General features: G+C 34.7%; 1 protein-coding gene across 1 annotated transcript in view; it reads right to left on the minus strand.

Moving 5' to 3' along the window:
* Nucleotides 1-16100, minus strand: part of LOC126828111 (agrin) — a 243955-nt gene that overhangs the window by 3797 nt on the left and 224058 nt on the right. Inside the window, exons 9-16 of the mRNA XM_056102221.1 lie at nucleotides 15991-16093; nucleotides 15237-15328; nucleotides 13346-13460; nucleotides 10902-11126; nucleotides 7227-7362; nucleotides 5060-5172; nucleotides 3661-3810; nucleotides 2960-3052 (exon numbers count right to left, since the gene is read on the minus strand). Of these exons, the coding sequence (XP_055958196.1) occupies nucleotides 2960-3052; nucleotides 3661-3810; nucleotides 5060-5172; nucleotides 7227-7362; nucleotides 10902-11126; nucleotides 13346-13460; nucleotides 15237-15328; nucleotides 15991-16093 (1027 nt within the window). The remainder of the gene's footprint in view (nucleotides 1-2959; nucleotides 3053-3660; nucleotides 3811-5059; nucleotides 5173-7226; nucleotides 7363-10901; nucleotides 11127-13345; nucleotides 13461-15236; nucleotides 15329-15990; nucleotides 16094-16100) is intronic.

Below are 16100 nucleotides of genomic sequence, written 5' to 3' on the forward strand. Positions count from 1 at the left end.
AATGAGAAGAAGAGAGGCATATGCCATACACTCTAGTAGTGACTGCTATGAGGGAAATTTTTCGCCAACAGCAGCTCAGCTTTTTGGTCTACTTTTCATCAAATCCAACCTGTTAAGGGTTCTTAAACGCCCCAGTATTTTGCTCTATACAAACAACTAGATACTAACACCAGGATCGATCCTAGGATCTCCAGGTGGATGAGCCACACCCAACACACAGAGACACTTATATCAACCTGGACCTACACAACACCATTTAACAAATTTATTGAAAAAAAAAAAAAAAAAAAAAAAAAAAAGTAAGAGACACAAACAATCTTAAATCTATTCTGTCAGAAATTCATGAATTGAGCTCTATTAAGAAAATATTTTGTTTTAAATATCATAAAAATGAAAAAAAATAAAAAATAATAAAATTAGAACTGAACACAAAATCATAAAAACAAAAATGCCCTAAGGAATAATTCAACATATATATGATTCAAATTTTTATAGAAATTCTTAAAAAAAACTTTCAAAATTACACAGACAAATAATTGATTAATTATAAAACTTGTATAGAAAATTACCTGAAATAAATATTATTATACATAAGTTATAATATATAAATACAGGTAAATACAGGTAAAAGTATTGTGATGGGATGAATATGTATACAGGTAAGTGCATAGGAAGTGCTAAAGTCTGTATCCAGGGAAAAATTTATCCAAATCAAGAAACAATCTGGTATTTTCTTGGCATAACTGAGAATTTATTTGCGATAAATAGGGTGATTAAATATGTTTTCGGGTTCTGAGCAAATATAATGAATGTGTCTTAAGGCTAGAACAGTTTTAATTTTTGTTTTTCAGAACACTGACTGGTACCACAATAGTACAATTTGTCAGCCTTTTTCTTGGGGGGGGGAAAAAAAAGTGAAAAAGAAATGTTTGTCTGCTCTTTTAAATAAAACATCATTCCCAAGAATTGAGATTCTTTTTATTGATCACGACCTGTAAGAACTAAAATTCAGTTGGTTTGGCCTAAGTGTGCAGGATCCAGTAAGAAAAAACAATGTCTTTAGAGTTGACATATGGTAAAACTAGATTACAATTAAAACCAATGATGAATGGTAGTCTGGATTGAAGGACATGCTAGTTCTATCTATAATCTATGATTACGTTAAAACTAAAATATTCTCATGCTACATTATATATATTATAAAACATCTATCATATATTAAAGCTATATATACATGCCAGCAATAAAAAGGCACCCAAAACCACAATAATTGTTTGGCAGGCAGCCCATCAGAAATATCGTTAAATGGAGGGAAATCTGGGGTGTTGAATAAAATAATTATTTGTTTATTCTTATAATCACATAAAAATCTTGAATCATATATAATCAATAAGTAGAATTAAAATACAGATCTGACGTCAATCTTTGATGTTGACATACCGTTATTTCAAATAAGGGTACATCAGCCTTTGATACTGGCGTACCATTATTTCAAATAAGGGTACAGGCAAGTTCCAATCGTACATTTTATAGAAAATTGGACTCGCGAGATGATTTTACAGTTATTTCACGTGTGTGAAAGTATAATCTGTATTTTAAGTTGTTTAAAGGTAGAAGCAAGGTATTATGTAATATGTTGATACAACACTATAGACAGAACTCACATGTAGTATCAATATACTTAATATCAAGCTCTTGAAACTTTAAACCATTTCAAATAATCAAGGAAGAATTTAAATCCAGATTTAAAGTTCCAGTCTCTTTGAATTTCAGTTGCCGGACAAAATATTCTGTCCCTTCATAAGACACACGAGTATTGAAAGTTGATTCATGAGACACACAAGCATTGACAGTTGGCTAAATATTAATAAAATACATCCAAATATATATATAAATTGTTTCAATGGCATTTAGTAATTGAACTGGAATATACAGGTGACAACTCTATAGAATACTATTACTGTTATTTACTGAACAACGTTTTAACTAGGCTTCTCTAGTCAATATCAAATCCAACGCTGGATAAACCATGAGGCAAATAAGGCAAGTGCCTTAGAGCCAGTCAGAAATCCAGGCCACAAAAAAAAATAAAGTAATAAAAGTTGTAATCTAGCTACTGTAACCTTATAGTAATTACAGTACTGGTGAACCCCAAATATCAGTATTTTCAGGCCACCTATCAAAATGTGCCTTGGAGCCTGCAGAGTCCTAATCGGGCACTGACCCATGAATTTAGAGAAGCTGAAACGCCACTCAGTAATTAACAGTATTTGTATTCCACACAATTCTATCCTGCGTAAATATAAGACAAAGAGACTGGCACTTTAGATCATAAATTTCTACTAATGATTTGTTTTTTTTAAATCAGGGTCTCTCTATCTCTTCTATCATTTAAGTCTTTTCAGGTTTGCAACCATGATCATCGAGTTGCCAAGCAATCAGTTAATCACCTACCAGTCTAAGAATACAAATGTTTCTGTAACAAGGGCAATAAATCGGTAAAATTTTGTTATTTTTTTGTGATCTGTTGTACAAGGCTTGCAGATCGAACAATTCAAACTAGTTCGAAAATGGAATTTCAGAACTGTCGACCTGTAGAAAGATTAGATGGTTTCTGTGACAAGAGGAGTAACTCGGCAAAAAAAATTGTTGAATACCTCTAAATTTAGGACCGGGGTCAAAAAAATCTCAAAAAACTAGACAGACAGGCAGACAGACAGACAAACAGACAGGTGTGATGGCAAGATACACCAATAAAAAAACGGCACAATTCTGATAAAGAGATCCTGAATCAAAACTTTAAATATTATAATGTAACCTATTAAAAGGAAGCAAAGCTTGGATTGTATCTTATTTATAAAGCATCATTATTAATATCATATTTCATTTTTATACTTCCTATCAAATTCATTTCTTTATAACCAATATTTATATAAACATGTAGTCTATGACTGAATACCTGGACACCCTGCCCCTTTGGGTCCGGGAGAACTTGTCTGACCATCACGACAACATCCATATTTAGTTTCTGAACATTTCTTTATCTGCTGTTCTGCAACATATTAAATAAAATCTTTAAAATATATAGAATTTTTTCAATAAAAATGATATATAAGAAATCCAAAAACCCTTAAACTGGAATATTTGTATGCCTATGTGCTGAATCATTATGTTAAGATACCTTATGCTTTGAAATTTCTAGTAAAATAAAAATATCTAACAAATATTTCCAGAAAGGAAATGAAATGAAATAGGGTTTAACATCCTACTGTTCTGCTCCGACCATAGGTCTACAGGGATATTTTTGACTGGGGGGGGGGGCAGTGGTGGTTGGTGCCCAAAAAATGTAGTTAGCTTCTTAGTATGTTACATAATAATAATAAATTCGCTGTTAAATTGGACACATTCAAGAACACAATATTTTTTATACAACTTTTACAAAGTACAATTGTGTGCCCAAATGTTCTCAGCATTTGGTGATTTGAAGCAAAGTTATGACAAATTAATTAGTTTGAATATGTTTTTAGTCCATATATACCATTAAATCACCCAGTTTGTACGTGGGAACCCATCTTTAAACTGGCATAGCAAGAACAGTCAGCTCTTTATTTAAATCTTACATAAAGCATCTTTAAGTTAAGATAATCAGATAAAAAATACCTTGAGGACAGCATTTAGCAAAGAATGATCCACGATGACAATAACTGCTGCTTGGACATCTATCACTGCCATCTTGACAATCATAATCTTTACCAGTTAGAGGATTAATCAAAGCTGGTAATCCATCACATGGTTCCTCCTCTCCAATATCTTAAATATAATTACAAATATACAGGAGAGACAGAGAGAGAGAGAGAGAGAGAGGGAGAGGGAGAGAGAGAGAGAGTGTGTGAGAGAGAGAGAGTGTGTGAGAGAGAGAGAGAGAGGATTAATCAAAGCTGGTAATCAATCACATGGTTCCTCCTCCCCGATATCTTAAATATAATTACAAATATACAGGAGAGACAGAGAGAGAGAGAGGCAGAGAGAGAGAGGGGGAGAGAGAGAGGAGGATTAATCAAAGTATCAAAGCTGGTAATCCATCACATTGTTCCTCCTCCTCCCCATATCTTAAATATATTTACAAATATATGAGAGAGAGGGAGAGAGAGAGGGAGGGAGGGAGAGGGAGGGAGAGAGAGAGAGAGAGAAAGAGAGAGAGGGAGGGAGGATCCATCACATGGTTAAAATGAAACGAAATGGGGTTTAACATCCTAGTGTTCTGCTCCGATCACATGATTAATCATGATTAATCTTATCCGATATCTTAAATATAATATTCGGTGAGAAAGAAAGAAAGAAAAATGGGGTTTAACATGCACTCAACACAGGCCAGGTCATTTTGAGACCAACATATGGTAGAAAATTAAATTAAATGGGGTTTAACATCCTACTCCATCTAGGCTAACGAAGATGGGCATATGCCATGCAGTTTGCCATGAGGGAAATTCAGAACGTGTACACATTACTAGTTTTTTTTGTCCCATCCAAATGGCTAGACATTGTTCCTTGTCAGGCCCTTCATCCCGCACCATTGATAAGGGGAGACCGGGCAGAAAAGTTTAGAATTTCAAAAGATTTTCTAAAATATTTCCATAAAAAAAGTATGTGTTGTTGCTTGAAGAGGGAGAGAGAGAGAGAAATGGGGTTTAACGTCCACTCGACACAAACTAGGTAATTCGGGACTAACATATGGTTTAATTTTATTTCAATAATTCGCTTGCGCGTATGGGTCTTTAGCAGTGGGAGGAAACCGGAGGACCCGGAGAAAACCCACGAGGTTGGACAGGCGACCCTACTCCTTGTCACGTACAACCGGGGATTCGAAACCACGCCAGTTGACTCAATGACAGACTTTATGACACAGCGCGCGCACACTAATCATTCAGCCATCCAACCCCCCCTGCTTGATAAGGACCCAGCTGTCTAATGACTATATCTTTAACAACATTCAACCAGGGTTTATTCTATTAAATGTTTTTTAGATGAATCCTAATGATATTTGAAAGTATATATTTACCATCACAATTATCTGAAGATGCGACAGTTATTTCCTTTTGTTGTCTACACGATTCATATTTCAACTGACATTCATTACCATAACTCTTCCCATCAGACCCACAAACTTGTGATCTAAAACAAGATATTTTATTTTATTTCTATTTCGTGTTACATACATATGTTTTATTCTTTTAAACGTTTGAAGCTGTTGTTGAAAAATACACAAGTTTAAAGGCTCAATATACCACTCTTGTTGTAACTGAATAATATGTCCCAATCTTCATTCTGGTCAACAAATTGTAATATTTTACAATATTCCAATTAATTGATGATACAAATTTCATCTTAACACACCTAATTTAAAAAATTGGAAAAATTCAACTAAATGATTTGAAAAGCCTGACGTAAAGCTTTTCAAATGTGACTTGGATTTAAAAATATTTTTGAACCCTTTGGACAAGTAAAATAGGATTTAATGGATAATTTACACAACAGGTAGAACACTAACACAGCTAGTACTTAGAATAAGGCTATTTTTTTTTCTGGAGCTGTCAAGCCAGCAAGAGTGTTATTGTCCCTTTAAAAGCATCTCTCTGATGAATTGGTTATAGTGTAAATAAACATTAACAAGCTTAGTTATTCACCTTGGCATTTTGATTTAGTGATTGCATATCAATGAATAGTTTTCTTGCAATGTCTATAGGTATCAATTAGCAATGATTATTGCTTTGATGAGAAATGATTATTGGTATCAATGATTATTACTTTCATGACAAAGGATTATTGGTATCAATGATTATTGCTTTAATGGGAATTTATTATTGGTATTAATGATTATTGGTATCCATGATTATTGGTATTAATGAGAAATGATTATTGGTATCATTGATTATTGGTATCAATGAGCACTGTCTATTGATATCAATGAGCAATGTCTATATGTATCAATGAGCAATGTCTATTGGTATCAATGAGCAATGATTAGTGGTATCAATGAGCAATGTCTATTGGAATAAATGAATAGTTTTCTTGCAATGTCTACAGACATCAAACGGTCGGCCTGACATAACAAGGCTTATGTTCTATGTTTTATAAACTTTGCGTACTGATGTTTCTGCGTTTTAAATAGATCAGGTACTGATGCTTCTTTATTTAAAGATATTTAAAGGTACTGATGTTTCTGTGTTTTAAAGAAATTGGGTGCTGATGTTTCTTTATTTAAAGATATTTAAAGGTACTGATGTTTCTGTGTTTTAAATAGATCAGGTGCTGATGCTTCTTTATTTAAAGATATTTAAAGGTACTGATGTTTCTGTGTTTTAAAGATATTGGGTGCTGATGTTTCTGTGTCATAAAGATGTTAGGTGCTGATGTTTCTGTGTTTTAAAGATGTTGGGTGCTGATGTTTCTTTGTTTTAAAGATGTTGGGTGCTGATGTTTCTGTGTTGAAATGAAAATGAAATGAAATTGGGTTTAAAGTCCTACTGTTCTGCTCCGAACTGGGCTAATGAAGACAGGGTTTCTGTGTTATACAGATGTTGGGTACTGATGCTTCTTTGTTTTAAACATGTTGCGTACTGATGTTTCTGCGTTTTAAATAGATCAGGTGCTGATGCCTCTTTATTTAAAGATATTTAAAGGTACTGATGTTTCTGTGTTTTAAAGATATTGGGTGCTGATGTTTCTGTGTCATAAAGATGTTGGGTGCTGATGTTTCTTTGTTTTAAAGATGTTGGGTACTGATGCTTCTTTGTTTTAAACATGTTGGGTACTGATGTCTTTTTAAAGTATGTGTCATCAACTGCATATAACCCAAGGGAGGGTTGTAGAGGGTAATGTAAACCTCTGAGTCGTCTGGCTAGTGGCTATATGTATTCATATAATTCCCCTTATCCTTTTCGCTTCAAGAGAACATAATAAATAAAGAGAGAGAGAGAGAAATGGGGTTTAACATCCACTCGACACCAATTAGGTCATTTCGGGACTAACACATGGTTCAATTTTATTTCAATAATTCACTTGTGCGTAGGGGTCTTTAGCAGTGGGAGGAAGGTTGGACAGGCGACCCTACTCCTTGTCACGTACAACTGGGGAATCGAAACCCCACCAGTTGACTCAATGACAGACCGTAGCGTGTGTTAACCATTCGGCCATCCAACCATCCAATAAATAAAGATGTTACATACCTGACGGCATCACAGTTGTCTTTACAATAACAAATACTACTTCCATCTTCATCTTGGACGCAAGAACCACCAAATCCACAGGTTTTCTCATCACAAGTACTTACAAACCCAACCCCTGAACCCTCAGATGATCCCTCTTGAATAATACAAACATCATATTACATATAAAACATTACCTTGTAAAAAATAAAATGTTATTAGAGCTGCAAAAAAGAATCAGTGTTAGTTGGTTGGTGATGATTTGTTGTTGAGAAGGGATGGGTCATTCTTATACAGTTTAATTGATACTGTATAAGAATATTTTTTAGTAGAGGGCTGTTTTTGTTTTGTTTTTGTGGCCACCTGCCTGAATAAAACCAAAGAATGTAAAAACAAAAGTGCATTACAAGACACATAAGAGGATAAGTGAGAGAAGGATAAAAGACATTTAGAGAGATAATTGGATGAATAAAGATTAAATATATAAACATTAACAAAATACCACATGTATAAGTGTTACACAATCACATTATTAAACCATTTCAAATCATGGAAATGACAACAGTGCAGTTGTTTCATCAGGCATTGTTATCGACTGTGCACTGGACCCATTACTTCAAAATCAGATTCACAAGATATTTTTCCAAAGAATTTGAATCTTGTTTTAGACCTTTCGCGTCAAAATCCGATTTTGTTTTAGATCTTTCGCGTCAAAATCAGATTTTATTTTAGACCTTTCGCGTCAAAATCAGATTTTTTTTTTAGACCTTTCCCATCAAAATCCGATTTTGTTTTGGACCTTTCGCGTCAAAAGCAGATTTTGTTTTAGACTTTTCGCGTCAAAAGCAGATTTTGTTTTAGACCTTTCGCGTCAAAATCAGATTTTGTTTTGGACCTTTCCCATCAAAATCCGATTTTGTTTTGGACCTTTCGCGTCAAAAGCAGATTTTGTTTTAGACCTTTCGCGTCAAAAGCAGATTTTTTTTTTAGACCTTTTGCGTCAAAATCAGATTTTGTTTCAGACCTTTAACTTCTAAATCAGATTCGCAACATATTTTTTTTCCAAAGAATATTGACTTTGTTTTAGCATTATTTCAATTTGTTTTCAAAAATATAAACTATGAATTTAACGGTATTCATTGTGTCTTATGGTATAATGAGATATCTAAATCATAGCATGTAAATTAACAAACAGATATATTCTCCAGGCGTTGTAATTCATTGCCAAAAAGTCAAGAGAGCGAGAGAAATGGGCTTTAACATCCATGCCTGTCAAATGTGGCAAATATGACTGAAAGGACGCCATTGCTGCAAACAATTTTCAATCTCTTACTTTATCATTTTTCTCTGATAACACATTTTCCCAGTATTATATCATGAAATTAAACTTCAACAAGACTTCAGTTGGATAGTATTCACCATCCATATGATTATAAAAAAAATTAATAATTTGGATTTATCCTTCAAATCATGAACTTTGAAAAAAGTTTGAATAATGTGACTGCTTATATATAAATAGAATTAAGAAGACAAATAATTAATTGACTTGATGATTTTATTGTCTTTAATAATCAACGTTGATTGATAATATCTACCTAATTAGAATCTATTTTAATTTATATCGTGCCAATTCAAATATCTATTTTTAAAAAGAAGATTTTAGTTGAATAACTTAAAGGGACCATCAGAAATTGAGGTGAATGCCTCCCTCAGAAAATTTAAAAAAATAGACTGCAAAGAGCATGTTTTCCTGCTAATTCAGCCTGTGAGTACAGCAGTTTAAAGGCAACATCCCCATTTGAACAGATTCGCAGAAAAAAATCCATGTACGTATGAAATTTAAGCGCCAAAATATAGAGGAATGGTGTATTTACATTGTTTCAAAATATCAGCTCAAAATATTGAGTCGTTTGAACATAAACGTCAAAACTGCTTATTCAGATAAATAACCATTTTAAGATTTCCGGTCATTTTTTCGTTGGGTGACCTAATAATCTATTGCTGTTCTTTTAGAGGGCTATACAGTGCATTACGCAGGTGTTGTACTTGATAACAAAAGGTAAATTTCGACTACACACAACTTTTATAAAATAAAATTCTGGTTTTATCCAGCTTGGGACAGCAGTCTACATTTCCAGATGAAGACTGACGAATTTAGTTGTTTGAAAACGTATCACGTATATTGAGTTTTTAAGGGCTTTTAATACAAAATATAATTGAGATCAGCCCTTTAAAGCTTGTTCATCATTTGTATCTTTTGAACAATATCTATCTATCTAATATTTCACAACTTCCTCAAACTCAAATTGATTACTTAAAATTTAATTTAGAAAACAAATAAAAAATATATCAACCGTAGATAATTTCCTGTCTTGGATTCAACCGGACTAAAAAGAGACCCATCAAAAGATTTTACCCAAAATTTAGCGCTAACTTGTTTATATTTGCTGTTAAGAAATTTTCAAATCATCATGACTTTGTAAATACTGAATGGGATTAAACATTTTTCGAGATATTCCTTTTAGAGATTCAACTTTCATCACAATATTGTATTTTACAAGAGTCTCCTCAAATGACTTTCAACAGCTTTAATATATACTCCTGATCAACCAAACGTATCAATTTGGAATATCTCAATCAAGACTGATATTACTCTTACAGATTCAACTTTTACAATATTATAGAGAGAGAGAGAGAAATGGGGTTTAACGTCCACTCGACACAAACTAGGTCATTTCAGGACTAACACATGGTTCAATTTTATTTCAATAATTCGCTTGCGCGTAGGGGTCTTTAGCAGTGGGAGGAAACCCGGAGGACCCAGAGAAAACCCAGGAAGTTGGACAGGCGACCCTACTCCTTCTCACGTACAACCGGGGATTCGAAACCACGCCAGTTGACTCAATGACAGGTCTTATGATAAAGCACGCACGTGCTAACCATTCAGCCATCCAACCCCACCCTACAATATTATAGTTTGTAAGGGATTCAACATCTCTTAAATAACGACCATCTGATTTATAAAAGGCCCACCAAAAGATTTTACCCAGCCATCCCTTTTTAAAATCTAAAAAGAATAAACTGTTTTTGAACTGGGCCCTTATTCACGAAAACTTAAACTAAGATACAATCGAAATTTTAAGAAATACTGCAATTCGATTGGCTGACTAATATGCAAATTGGATATATGCAAATTGATTTTACTGGTCAGCCAATCGAATTGATGTATTTCTTAAAATTTTGATTGTATCTTAGTTTAAGTTTTCGCGAATAAGGGCCCTGATATTCCTTGGAGAGATTCAACTTTAACATTATTGAATTTTGTAAGGGATTCAAAATCCCCCAGATGACATTCAATAGTTTTAATATTTACTTCAAATCAGTCAAATGTATCAATTTGGAACATCACAATCAACACTGATTAATAAAGACAATGAAAACAAGTCTATAGACTGGATCTACAGGTAAATTATGATATTATGTAACAACTAACTGTATTAAACAAAATACAACTAATACTTCATGCCACTGGTTAAAAATAACAACAACTGGATAATCACATCTATATTGTCAAAAGTACTTTATTGCAACAGCGTGAAATACGATCATTCGGTGCTAATTGCCGTTTGAAACATCTAATAGGCACAAATTGTGGTAAAAGTAGGGACGTGGGAGGGGACGGGGGAAATACCATACCTCCTGAACCTGAAGAAATAACTTCGTCATCACATCGATCATTGGGAAAGATGACCAGGTTTATACTCAGGCCGCACGATGCTCGCCTCATCTCACATTCGTTAGAATAAGTTACACCATCGTTGGCACAGACAGGTTCTCGGACTGTTGGACACATGATCGGACAAACACATGCTCCATTTTCACATTTAGCTCCATATTGACACACAACATCAGCACATTTATCTGTAATAAAATGAAATGAAAAGAAATGGGATTTAACGTCCTACTGTTCTGTTCACACTAAGCAATTGAAGACGGGTATGTGCCATACAGTGTGCTATAACGGAAATTTTGCCTGGATAGATGCGCTACAGCCTATTCTTATATCGAATTCCAACAGCCCAGGGATCTTTTACGAGCATGCCAATATGCACATGGAACCTGACCAATCCGAACAACTAGACAGCTGTCCTTGTCAGGCCCTCCGTCCTGCACCACTGGCAAGGGATAACCACAGTGGGAAGTCCCGAAGAACTTTTTCTGCTAAGGCAAGGATCGAATATCTGTAAAAAAAATAGATATCTTTCTTCATTCAACAACGAAAGTATACAATAAAGGTAGAGACCCATCGGGAGTAAATCATATCGATTAATGCCGTCCAGTGGGGAAGTTCTTAAAGTGTGAAGCAATTTTAATTCAAAAACTTTCCCTAGTGGCATCATTTTTGTCAATACCAGGATCATTTGTGAAAAGCTCAATTATTTTTATTTTATAACATTTCTACCCGTATATCCTTAGAGAGAGAGAGAAATGGGGTTTAACATCCACTCGTCACAAACTAGGTCATTTCGGGACTAACATATGGTTTAATTTTATTTCAATAATTCGCTTGCGCGTAGGGGTCTTTAGCAGTGGGAGGAAACCGGAGGACCCGGGGAAAACCCACGAGGTTGAACAGGCGACCCTACTCCTTGTCACGTACAACCGAGGATTCGAAACCACGCCAGTCGACTCGATGACACGCCTTATGATACAGCACGCACATGCTATTTTATTTTATAACATTTCTACTCGTATATCCTTAGAGATTAAAATGTAATGCAATCAGTTTCAGTCTGTTAATTTTAATATCTACCAAGCAGTAGCGGATTATCAGTGAGGCTGATGAGGCGGCAGCCTCAGACCCAAAGATTTTGTAAAAAAAAAATTTTTAGACTTGTCTGATACAATTAAAAACGCATAGACAATGAATGTTAGGGGGTGGGATTTAGACCCAACGGGAATCAACATAGGCCCTGAAGTGAAATTAATTAGGCCCACGCCATTGTAATAGGCCCTATTTGTTTGGAGATCTGATCTTATTTTTTAAACGTAGGTCTACAATGTACGTTAAATCCTTGTATGTTTTCGGTTATGTCTTGCTTAATATACAGTATTGTATCCATGTGACGTCATTTATGGGCATATAAAGTTACATTACCAATATCAAACGACTTTGGCTTAGTATAGTCTAAGACGTCATACTAGTTATGACGCGATTGTAGGCCCCTGGATAACCTCAGTAACGAATCCCGTTTTTAATGTTAGCAACTACCTTGGCTCTAACTTTAAAAACTAAATAGGCCCTCCAGCAACTGCCGCCTCAGGCCTTGGTGGAGCTTAATCCGCCACTGCTACCAAGTGAAAAGACAGGTTTGCTCTCTGCCATGTATTGTATCAGATATAGGCAGTTGAAATGAAATGGGGGTTTCATCTCCACCTTTTTGGCACAGAATGGTTTAATGAAGACCGGGAGCCACGGTGGCTAAGTGGGTAAGACGCTGGCTCGCTAGCCTGGAGGTCGGGTGTTCGATCCCTGCATTGGCAGAGAAAGTTCATCCCGATTTTCCGGCGTGGTTTTCCCTTGTCAGTGATGCAGGATGGAGGGCCTGACAAGGACAGCTGTTTAGTTGTTCGGATGGGATGAAAAACCGAGGTCCTGTGTACACATTGGCGTGCACGTAAAAGATCCCTTGGTAGTTGGAATTCGATATAGGCCATACAGTTTGCCATGAGGGAAAATTTGCCAAGGCAGCGGGGCTACGACCTACTCTTAGTTTGAATTCCAACAGTCAAGGGTTCTTTTACGTGCACATCAATAGGTACACGACACAAACTAGAGCATTTCGAGACCAACGTATAGTTCAATTTGATTTCAACAATTTGCTTGCGTGTAGGGGTCTTTAGCAGTGGGAGGAAACCGGAGGACCCAGAGAAAACTCACGAGGTTGGACAGGTGTCTTTAGCAGTGGGTGGAACCCGGAGAAAACCCATGAGGTTGGACAAGTGACCCTAATCCTTGTCATGTACAAGCAGGGTATTAAAACCATGCCACTTGACTCAATGACAGATGTTATGATCTAGCACGCACCCGTTAAACCACTAGACCCCCCCAGTATTTTATATAATTGTATAAAACTTACTACAGGAGCCTGTTGAAGCTATTGATATAAACTGTTTTCTACGACAAGCTGCTACTTTTAGTTCACATTCATTAAGATAAGTTTTTCCATCACTTCCACATACTTCAGCTTCAACCTTTAAAACATACATCAACAAAACATTATAACCTTTAAAACATGCATCAACCAAACATTATAACATTTAAAACATGCATCAACAAAACATTATAACATTTAAAACATGCATCAACAAAACATTATAATCTTTAAAACATGCATCAACAAAACATTATAACCTTTAAAACATACATCAACAAAACATTATAACATTTAAAACATACATCAACAAAACATTATAACCTTTAAAACATACATCAACAAAACATAATAGGGTTTTAGTTTTGAGGGGGCCGGGGAGTGTATGAATGAGAGAGACTGAGATGGACAAACTACAGGCTTACATCATGTCGTGTGCTATAACAACCAGACAGCTTTGTTACCACCTATACTATATATAATTCAAACTGTCGAGGGCTCTTTTACCTGCATACCAACGAGCACAAGAGCAATCTGATTAAAATACAGATCTATACTTCGTTTCGTTTTTTTATACCCATTCTTATCACAAAAAACCCCCAGCAATATATGACAATAAATCCCATTATATGTTCTTTAATTTATCTCTGTAGACATAAACACAAAAAAATCCCCCAAAATATTTAGAACATTCCAGAAATAAAGGTAATTGTCAGACAATTTCATTCGTGCAAAACAAACACTAAGGATAATTAGGATGTGATTTGAAAGACGGAAATGATATTGATTAGGTTAAGAGTGATTAGACCAATCATTGACTAGTGTAATTAACTTGTAAAGTAATTTGTCTATGTTTAAATATAAGAAAGGTTTTTAATCTAGAACATCAGTCAAACTCTCTGATTCCCTGTCTGTATTTAGACTCTTGTCATGCTAATCTGTAATTGTAATTATGGTCCTCTTATTCAGATGAGGGAGAGAGAGAGAAATGGGGTTTAACACCTACTCAACACAAACTAGGTCATTTCGGGAATAACATATGGTATAATTTTATTTTAATAATTCGCTTGCGCATAGGGGTCTTTAGTGGAAGAAAACCTACGAGGCTGGATAAGCCATTTGACTCAATGACAGACTTTATGATAAATCGCGTGCGCTAACCATTAGGCCATTTCCTGCACCCCACCCCCGCCGCTGTATTCCTTGTCACTTACAAGCCTGGGATCGAGAGAGAGAGAGAGAAATGGGGTTTAACGTCCACTCGACACAAACTAGGTCATTTTGGGACTAACATATGGTTTAATTTTATTTAGATAAAGAAAGTATTATTTACATTAATAAATAAACAGTCATTTATTACGTTTTAGATTAAGTCTTGTTTATATTAATAAATGACATTTTCATCCATCCAACAATGAGTTTGTTATTTAAGGGGAGGGAGCTCAGGCACAAATTTTGTTTCGTTTTTTATACTTTCGATGCCCTACACTACGTGTAGATCTAACAAGTTATAGTGGGAGTTCACGTTCTATGACGTCAGGTACCAAGCAAGCGACATTTGACCCGATTACGTCAGTCATTCGATTAACCAATTAGCGACCGTCATGTATTTTTTATCTACTTTTGCTTTGTTTTGATTTCTATAGCCGCTTATATCTATCCACAGTTTCGCACAAAAAAGGTCAAACACTCGATTCGACAGACCATTTGATTGGCTGACCCCTCATTTCAAGCAGAACACGAGTTAAATAACAACGCTTCCAGATCCAAGTGTAGTAAAGACAAGTAAAATCGAAATTTTGAACTATAAAAACGAAACGAAATTGGATCTGTGTTTTAATCAGATTGCCTGTAAAATGAATATAGTAATACTTACAGGTATGCAGGACGTAGGACAAACACACCTGGCTTGAGTTCCATCACTTTCACAAATTGCATAAAATTCACATTTTACATTTTCACAACCGTCTGTAAGTAAAATGATTTTAAATATTTCAAAGATTTTTAATTTGTAAGTAAAATGATTCTAAATATTTCAAAGATTTTTAACCTGTAAGTAAAATGATTTTAAATATTTCAAAGATTTTTAATTTGTAAGTAAAATGGTTTTAAATATTTCAAAGATCTTTAATTTGTTTAGTAAAATGATTTAAAATATTTCAAAGATTTTTAATTTGTAAATAAAATGATTTTAAAATATTTTGGTTAATAATCTAGGGATAAATTTTGAAAGTACCAATGTCATAATGCAGTATCAACTTAAAAGATTCTATCAATGTAGGTCTGCAGAGATTTTATTTCAATAATTTGTTTGCTCGTAAGGGTCTTTAGCAGTGGCAATGCTACTCCTTGTCACCTACAACCGGGGAATCAAACCCACATCAGTTGACACAATGCACACGCACTAACCATTTTTCCAAACAACCCCACTTTACAAATAAGATCCATGCCCAAACATTACATATAATCTATTGCCAATAATCTCTTTCCCAGGTAATGAGCTTTAGAATTTCATATTAATATATAATCTGTGATGTCGTCAATAACCTCTTTCCCAGGCAATGAGCTTTAGAATTTCATATTATTATATAACAGCTTTCCCCCATAATGAGTTCAGAATATTAACTTACTACAAGATTTCCGATGTTTTATCTGAACATTTTGTTTAAATTTACAATTTTCAAATCGTAATTTGCATTCATTCTCGTATGTTATACCATTATAGCCACAAACCTGAAAT

This window comes from Patella vulgata, chromosome 7, assembly GCF_932274485.2.
Source record: "Patella vulgata chromosome 7, xgPatVulg1.2, whole genome shotgun sequence".
NCBI lineage: Eukaryota > Metazoa > Mollusca > Gastropoda > Patellidae > Patella > Patella vulgata.